Raw genomic sequence first — 9,363 nt, 5'->3', positions numbered from 1 at the left:
TTCGTCGGGAAGTAAAACTTGGCCACTGGTTGATTCACGAACCTATAATAATATATACATATATATCAAAGTATGTTCAAAATATATTTACAACACTTTTAATATCTTTTGATGTTTTAAGTTTATTAAGTCAGCTGTCCTCGTTAGTAACCTACAACTAGTTGTCCACAATTAGATGTACAGAAATAAATCGATAAATATTATCTTGAATCAATCCACGACCCAGTGTATACGTATCTCAGTATTGATCACAACTCAAACTATATATATTTTGGAATCAACCTCAACCCTGTATAGCTAACTCCAACATTCACATATAGAGTGTCTATGGTTGTTCCGAAATATATATAGATGTGTCGACATGATAGGTCGAAACATTGTATACGTGTCTATGGTATCTCAAGATTACATAATATACAATACAAGTTGATTAAGTTATGGTTGGAATAGATTTGTTACCAATTTTCACGTAGCTAAAATGAGAAAAATTATCCAATCTTGTTTTACCCATAACTTCTTCATTTTAAATCCGTTTTGAGTGAATCAAATTGCTATGGTTTCATATTGAACTCTATTTTATGAATCTAAACAGAAAAAGTATAGGTTTATAGTCGAAAAAATAAGTTACAAGTCGTTTTTGTAAAGGTAGTCATTTCAGTCGAAAGAACGACGTCTAGATGACCATTTTAGAAAACATACTTCCACTTTGAGTTTAACCATAAATTTTTGATATAGTTTCATGTTCATAATAAAAATCATTTTCTCAGAATAACAACTTTTAAATCAAAGTTTATCATAGTTTTTAATTAACTAATCCAAAATAGCCCGCGGTGTTACTACGACGGCGTAAATCCGGTTTTACGGTGTTTTTCGTGTTTTCAGGTTTTAAATCATTAAGTTAGCATATCATATAGATATAGAACATGTGTTTAGTTGATTTTAAAAGTCAAGTTAGAAGGATTAACTTTTGTTTGCGAACAAGTTTAGAATTAACTAAACTATGTTCTAGTGATTACAAGTTTAAACCTTCGAATAAGATAGCTTTATATGTATGAATCGAATGATGTTATGAACATCATTACTACCTTAAGTTCCTTGGATAAACCTACTAGAAAAGAGAAAAATGGATCTAGCTTCAACGGATCCTTGGATGTCTCGAAGTTCTTGAAGCAGAATCATGACACGAAAACAAGTTCAAGTAAGATCATCACTTGAAATAAGATTGTTATAGTTATAGAAATTGAACCAAAGTTTGAATATGATTATTACCTTGTATTAGAATGATAACCTACTGTAAGAAACAAAGATTTCTTGAGGTTGGATGATCACCTTACAAGATTGGAAGTGAGCTAGCAAACTTGAAAGTATTCTTGATTTTATGTAACTAGAACTTGTAAAATATATGAAGAACACTTAGAACTTGAAGATAGAACTTGAGAGAGATCAATTAGATGAAGAAAATTGAAGAATGAAAGTGTTTGTAGGTGTTTTTGGTCGTTGGTGTATGGACTAGATATAAAGGATATGTAATTTTGTTTTCATGTAAATAAGTCATGAATGATTACTCATATTTTTGTAATTTTATGAGATATTTCATGCTAGTTGCCAAATGATGGTTCCCACATGTGTTAGGTGACTCACATGGGCTGCTAAGAGCTGATCATTGGAGTGTATATACCAATAGTACATACATCTAAAAGCTGTGTATCGTACGAGTACGAATACGGGTGCATACGAGTAGAATTGTTGATGAAACTGAACGAGGATGTAATTGTAAGCATTTTTGTTAAGTAGAAGTATTTTGATAAGTGTATTGAAGTCTTTCAAAAGTGTATAAATACATATTAAAACACTACATGTATATACATTTTAACTGAGTCGTTAAGTCATCGTTAGTCGTTACATGTAAGTGTTGTTTTGAAACCTTTAGGTTAACGATCTTGTTAAATGTTGTTAACCCAATGTTTATAATATCAAATGAGATTTTAAATTATTATATTATCATGATATTATCATATATGAATATCTCTTAATATGATATATATACATTAAATGTCTTTACAACGATAATCGTTACATATATGTCTCTTTTAAAAATCATTAAGTTAGTAGTCTTATTTTTACATATGTAGTTCATTGTTAATATACTTAATGATATGTTTACTTATCATAGTATCATGTTAACTATATATATATCCATATATATGTCATCATATAGTTTTTACAAGTTTTAACGTTCGTGAATCACCGGTCAACTTGGGTGGTCAATTGTCTATATGAAACATATTTCAATTAATCAAGTCATAACAAGTTTGATTGCTTAACATGTTGGAAACATTTAATCATGTAAATATCAATCTCAATTAATATATATAAACATGGAAAAGTTCGGGTCACTACAAAAAGCATCGGGAGCAGTACCGTATGCTAATTGTCGTATCACCGATCTGTTTTTGGAAAACATTAAAACCTAACAACCCGATAGCATCCCGCCGTTGACGGAAATATAAAAAATAATCCGGAATTGGTTTTTGAGAGTAAGAAATTATACCTTGACAAATGCGTATAAACAATGGCCGAGTCATCCTATAAAGTCTTCGAAAATAATCTCCGGGGAAAGTCTGCTAATCAGGAAAATAATCATTTCACAAACGCATAGCAGTTCTCTCACTGTCTCTTGGTATAAATTTTCTAGGGGCCCTTGGATTTGGTTTGACAATTGCTTCATCACTTTCATCACTTGGCAAATCAAGCGTATCGAGTGTGACAATGTTAAAATCGGAACTCGCAATTGTTATTGCATCTTGAGTAAGATATTCAATAACATTTCTAGGCATTTTTTTAATGTAAATAAAATGGTGTAAGAGTATATGTAGTTGGGATATATATTTGAAGTATATAAAATGAAATGGTGTTGAAGCATATATATATATATATATATATATATATATATATATATATATATATATATATATATATATATGAGAAAAAGAGAGAAAAAGAATAGCCGTTATAACGGCTATATAGGCATTTAAATTTTGTTTTGCTCGTGCTCAGATATACGTAGATATGAAACAAGTGAGGGCAAGCTATAGCTGAGTACGATCGAGGACGAGGTATGAAGTGACGAATGACATTGACGTCCTCGAAGGCGCAGTTGCGGGCCTATAACGCAACCGAGGGAATGGTCTAATAGTATCATCTAAAGTTAGGCAAACATTTTAAATCTGCCAATCAATTTTCGGTGCTTGCGTTACGTCTCTGGTTTTTCGAATTAACGTAAGTGGAACGGAATATTTGTATACAACATCTTTTGGGCTTGAATCATCTTCTTGTACATTTTCAAACCCAACCCAATTCACTAGAGATATAGCTTATAACAAACAAAACAGTGCATTCCAAGTTCAAAAGATGTCCTCAATTACAACAATGTTTAATGAGTCATGAAGTCTATACATTCATCAATAAAAATTCATCACAAAACAAAAAATACAACCAAAACAATTGGAAGTTGATCATTTTCTAAAATATAATAATAATAATACACAGCAGCTGAGAAGATAAGCAAGAACAAGTGTTTGGAAACTATCTGCAGCAGCCACACTCAAGGAAGACATGGAAATGGCACCACAAAAGCCGAATACTCGAACATCTACTTGTTTAAATAAACACAAGTTTTCAAACTCATTTAACTTTTGGATTTCGAATGCTTGATGAGCCAATCGATGACCGAGTCAATGTTTGTTGAGTTCTTACATGAGATCATGTAACAACATACCTCTCTATCCGTGATAGATTTCAGATCCCTACGATTATTCACGAAGATATCAATCCAAAGATATTACACAATTTAGAATAATAAATCAAAAAAGCATGAAAAAATAAAAAGTTATTAATTAATTATACAGTGTTCTTACATCTGATCAGTTAAAGCTTGCTTAGAGAGAGCACCATCTTTGTCAATTTTATTGCCTAAAACAAGTAAAGGTATTCCATTCAGTGCTGGTTTACTTAGCAGATCATGAAGTTCACCCTTTGATATGCTCAAATTATCTTGATCAGCTGCATCAACAACATAGCTGCACCGACAGGTATAATAATTAACATAATTTTTAACTTTAAAAATAAATAAAATAAAAGTATACGGTTGTGATATATGTGAATGATGAAGATGAAAAATGAAGGCATACACAATGGCTGAAACTGCACGACAATATCGCTCCCACATGCTGCGAAAACGTGGTTGACCACCAAGATCCCATAACTTTATTGTTACATTTCCTTTAGTTACCTTACGCATATTGAATCCCACCTGAAATTCATATTCATATTTAGAATAAAATAAATAAAATGTAATGATTTATCTCCAGTTTAAATTATGTAATTGAATTGATTTGGCAAGAAATATAAAGAAGGCTCACCGTAGGGATCATATCTTCACTATATCCACCAGTCTACAACCAAAACAAAAGAGAACAATTGCAGTGTTTAGCACAGTTGAACAATTTTTTTAAACGGAAAAAAAGTAATAAACTGATATAGATATGAAAAAAAAAATGGTGTAATTTACTTACAGCAACAACGTTTACAAGAGAAGTTTTCCCTGCATTCTGGAGGCCGATCAAGGAAAGCTCCATTTCCTGCTTGAAAAACAGGCTGTAACATTACAAGATAACTTCATTTAGTTTATAAAATGACAAATATACATTACTAATTCATGAAACATTGTGTAACGAAAAAAAATAATGATTTAATGGGAGGTGAGAAAATAAATGATACTAAAAAGGCGAGCAAAATATGCAATAGTGTGCGAAAATGGATGATAAGATCATTATTACAATAACTGTTGGCACTTATTCTCTCATTTTTTTTTATTCAATTATTTTGTGCATAATTGGCAAAGTTATTACCCAGCTTAACGGTTTGGCTGGTTGTTAGTTTTATTATTGTTAGCAAAAAGTGTGAGCTCAAAATCGTGTCCCCTTGGTTTCTAGGAATGTTTAAACCACACAAATTCAGCATGTTTCATGTCCTTGCACTATCTTTTGGTTATAAAACAAATTGCCTACAGGATCCCACTTCTATGTACAGGTGTGCATGGTACACGAAAAACCAAATAAACCAGGAGACCGTACCGGACCAATCCCGAACCGAACCGAGATTTTTCAGTCAAGTCCTTGGTCCACTGTTCTACGAATTTTAGGACTTTGGTTCGAGCCTAACCGAACCCGAAAAGAACACTAAAAATAACCAAACCATACCGGACCGGACCGGACCGGACCGAACTGATAATATATGGTCTAGTACTTGGTCCGACTTTCTTCTAAATTTAAGACTCGGTACAAAACCGAACCAAACTAGTTTGGTCCAGTTATGTACTATACACACCGTTCTATGTGTCTAAGTAATTCACATTTACTGCTGAGAATAACATTTGTGTTGTTACGTCTTACTAATGAAACTATCCATGTTGGAAGTCATGAATATAACAAGAAAATAGAAAAGAAAAAAAAAAAAAAAAAAAAAAAAAAAAGTTCTACATTCAGAATTACAAATAGATAAACTGATAAGGTTTTCCTCATTTAGGCTACTAAAAAATGGCGAATATTTTTACTCGGATATTTCAGACTAATCAGGTTATCCCGTCACCGTTCATGTGGCAGAAAAAAAAAAAGCTAAGTTGTTCTCAAATGAACCATAGATAGATATGTAGTAACCAAACGGTTTGCAAACATACAAGCTTGTAGAATCAATGAGACGGTGACTATTGTATCAAATGAAGATATGGCATTTTCAGAATGGAAACCTTTAGTATTTTTTATTAGTTTCAATCATGTTATACTAAGAATCATTATCTTGATAAAACTTTCGACTGTTAGTAGAAAGTTTAACTTTTACAACTTCCATCAGAATAAATCTTATGTTTGTAAATACTGATATCATATTATCATTTACTTTAATCCATATTTACAAGTATTTGTAGTTTGGTCTTGATTGAAAAGAACCAAGACAGTACATTTATCTCTTATCCAATTTTCATGCCGATAAACTGATGGGCATATTTCATAAAGTTATCTCTTTTGCTTATTGGTATATAACATAAGAAAATAAGCTTCTAAAATATTGACTTATGCATATCAGGTAATTTACACCAAAAAACACAATAATTGGCTTCATTAGCTTAAAAAATTGACATAAAGAAACAAGTTCAACAAATAAGCCGGTACAAACAGGGCCTTAATACATACAGACAATATACTTAATTTCCCATCTTTCTAGAGACAGTTGTCTGACTAGCATTACCTAATTGCCTGCTTTCGAAAGGTATGATCACTCTTCTGACAGCTACATAAATATCTAAAATTCAATAATAAGAGAACGAGCGTAATCAACTAATAATACCTACCCCCTAACCCATCTTATGCACAATCTGGTAATCAAGAATAGCATAATTTTCAATTTTTCATAACTAATGCTGCAAGTATCAAAGTAGCATAATTGTCATACTAGCCTAACATACTCATATATTTCCCATTTGAGTCCTAACATCCTTAAAAAAAAAAAAAAAAAAAAAAAAAAAAAAAAAAATCAAATCATAGCCTTCAGCCAGTTTCAGGTCATTGAAATATTTATTGGCTAAACTCAGTCACTATCAAATTTATTAAAAAAAATATATGTTAAAATTTCTAGGTGCTATTCAACCAGTTTAATTTTATTTAATAGCTACAAACATACAGTTTGTATCCCAATAATAACAGTTTATAACAGGATGAAATACAGAGAATAATGGTGAACCCTTTATTATATTTACATAATAATTAGGAGCAAAAATCAGAACAACGAATATAATAAAAACAGATAATTCGTACATTATATGAATCAAACACGAGACAGATCCCTAACAAAAGATCAAATTTTTCACACACGGAGAAAAAAAGAAAACCCTAATAATAACAAAAGGCAAACCCTAATTAACCGAATTTTGAATTTTAAGCAGAAATCAAAAATTAAGGATTACCTTCGAAGCCAATTGAGAAAAGCTTCCCATAAACCCATTTGCGATTGAGATTGAAAAACCAATCGAATGAAATTAATGGCGGATGATTGATTAGCACTTTAGCAGGCAGGCAGCTCAAGTTTGCTGTGTGGTTATTACGTGGACCAATCAGATCATAGTCGTTTCACATCACACGTCGATATAACGCGTGGATTACACGTGACTTCAGGAGTGGATAATTTGCACCGAAGATATTTGACCCGATTGAGTTCGGTCGGGCTTACTAGTTGTGTATAGTGTATGTATTTTCCTTTTAACAGCAAAACAAAAATAATATAGTTACTGTTATAAAAGTCAATTGTGGATGCTAATTTTATTATTATTATAAATATTGTATAATAGATTTTTTGAGTATATATATGTGTTATGTAAGAGCACATAAGGTGCACATTTTTGAAAATATATAAAACACATACTTCTCTCATATTCCCTCTATATACTTATTAGTAGTCTACAGTCAAGAACCAGGCCACTAAAGGTAGTTATAAGCCTACTGAATTATAACACGTTATCAGCACGAAGTGCTCCGTATAATCAAGGTTTATCTAAGCAAGCACACGTCACTAATCAAAAAAATGTCAAACTTATCAAAGCTTGAGTTTGATGCCCTAGACGTATCGGGAACAAACTACACATCATGGGTCATGGATGTAGAAATAAATCTTGGATCATTGGGTATTCTAGAAACTTTAAAAGAAAACAATACTTGTTCTGATCAAGATAAATTAAAATCAATTGCGTTTATTCGCAAACATATTGATATCACCTTAAAACATATGTATCTCACTATCAAAGATCCACATGTTTTATGGAAAAGTATCAAGAGTAGATTCGATAATCAAAAGGAAATATTACTCCCAGCTGCGAGGGAAGAATGGAGAAATCTAAGGTTCCAAGACTTTAAAAAGGTAAGTGAATACAGCTCGGCCATGTTCAAGATCCGTTCAAAGCTTCAATTCTGTGGTCAAGAAATAAGTGATGCTGATATGATGGAAAAAACTTTCTCCACAATGCATTCTGCAAACATTACTATACAAGAAAATTTAAGATTTCAGAATTACAAAACTATTTCCAAACTTCAAACTTATCTCTTAGTTGCAGAAGTGAATAAAGAATTACTAATGAAGAATCAAGAATCTCGTCCTACGGGTGCGCTAGCATTCTCTGAAGGTAATGCTATTAACAATAATAATAATAAAAGAAATGCATCTGGACGAGGACGTGGGCGAGGTCATGGTCATATTGGCCAAAATCATCATCATGAAAATTGCCATAACAATAATAAAAATCATAACTATGTTCGAAATCACCCTTATAGTAATGGTCATGGTCGTGGTCGTGGTCGTGGTCGTGGTCGTAATGGTTACGGTGGTCGTTGTCGTGGACAAAGAAATAATAATCCACAAAATTATAAAGTTCAACCACCATACAATCTCACAAATCATAATGTTGAAGGAAGCTCTTCAAAGAATATTGAAGATTCTTGTTATCGATGTGGTAAAATTGGACATTGGTCTAAAAACTGTCGAACAAATCAATATCAGGAATCCCTAAAAGGAAAAGGAAAGGAGGCAAACCTTGTGGATGACCTTGATACAAAAATCACTGAGCCAACAAGTGACTACTTTAATGAATAAATTTCCTATTATATGTCCATATCAAATAAATGGATGTAGATTTACGATCTATACCATATCTACTTTACTATATGTTTCCTTATTATGTATTTTCGTTTATAACATATTTTTGAATGTAATATATTGATGAATTATGTACTCATTATTTGTTTCTCATATTTTGAAGTTCATGATGTACACTACTGGAGTGCAAAATCAGTCAAATGGTGGGGATCTTTGTATTGCAGACAGTGGTACTACACACACTATACTCAAATCTAAAAAATATTTCACTGATTTTAAAGCAACAGAAGGAATGGTACATACTATATTAGGTCCTGCGGAGTTTGTGATGTTATCGGTGTTGTTGATTCGGATGTTGACTGTACTGATGATGCTGGTAACGCTAACGGTACTGTTGATGCTGTTGGTAAAGCAAGTTTAGCTTGTTAATCACACACCATTTTTGTCAGGGTTTCTACTCTTCCTTCTATCATTTTGGTTTGCTTAACTGATTTATGGTTAGGGCTAGATTAGATAATCTCTAAGACTTTAGAGATTACATAATCGCCGCGGAATGTTTCTCCAATGAAGTTATGAATTAATACTTCGTCAGTTATTGTTGTTGGTACTCCTTGGTATCTATGGTGCGTATGACGTTGATGCTCGTGGGACAGATTGTGAAGTTGA

The 9,363-nt window shown here is 32.1% G+C and overlaps 1 protein-coding gene across 1 annotated transcript; it reads right to left on the bottom strand.

Annotated features, from left to right (window-relative positions):
- Positions 1-3,397: 3,397 nt before the first annotated feature.
- LOC139847765 (ADP-ribosylation factor-like protein 8a) lies at positions 3,398-7,132 on the bottom strand. The gene is made up of 6 exons (XM_071837487.1): positions 7,019-7,132; positions 4,575-4,656; positions 4,422-4,454; positions 4,191-4,312; positions 3,918-4,079; positions 3,398-3,806 (listed from the first exon to the last, which is right to left on the bottom strand). The coding sequence occupies exons 1-6, from the start codon at positions 7,054-7,056 to the stop codon at positions 3,689-3,691; spliced, it is 555 nt and encodes a 184-aa protein (XP_071693588.1). The 5' UTR covers positions 7,057-7,132; the 3' UTR covers positions 3,398-3,688.
- Between the last annotated feature and the right edge of the window lie 2,231 nt (positions 7,133-9,363).

The sequence above is a fragment of the Rutidosis leptorrhynchoides genome, chromosome 5 (assembly GCF_046630445.1).
Source record: "Rutidosis leptorrhynchoides isolate AG116_Rl617_1_P2 chromosome 5, CSIRO_AGI_Rlap_v1, whole genome shotgun sequence".
NCBI lineage: Eukaryota > Viridiplantae > Streptophyta > Magnoliopsida > Asterales > Asteraceae > Rutidosis > Rutidosis leptorrhynchoides.
This window is presented reverse-complemented; position numbering and strand designations above follow the sequence as displayed.

What these genes read in the sequence shown, in the direction of transcription:
- LOC139847765 (XM_071837487.1), bottom strand. Translation starts at nt 7,056, where the DNA reads ATGGGTTTATGGGAAGCTTTTCTCAATTGGCTTCGAAG. An exon ending in GTGAAGATATGATCCCTACG is followed by an intron (nt 4,313 to 4,421) that starts GTGAGCCTTCTT and finishes TATGAATTTCAG; the next exon opens with GTGGGATTCAATATGCGTAA. An exon ending in CAAGCTTTAACTGATCAGAT is followed by an intron (nt 3,807 to 3,917) that starts GTAAGAACACTG and finishes GAATAATCGTAG; the next exon opens with GGATCTGAAATCTATCACGG.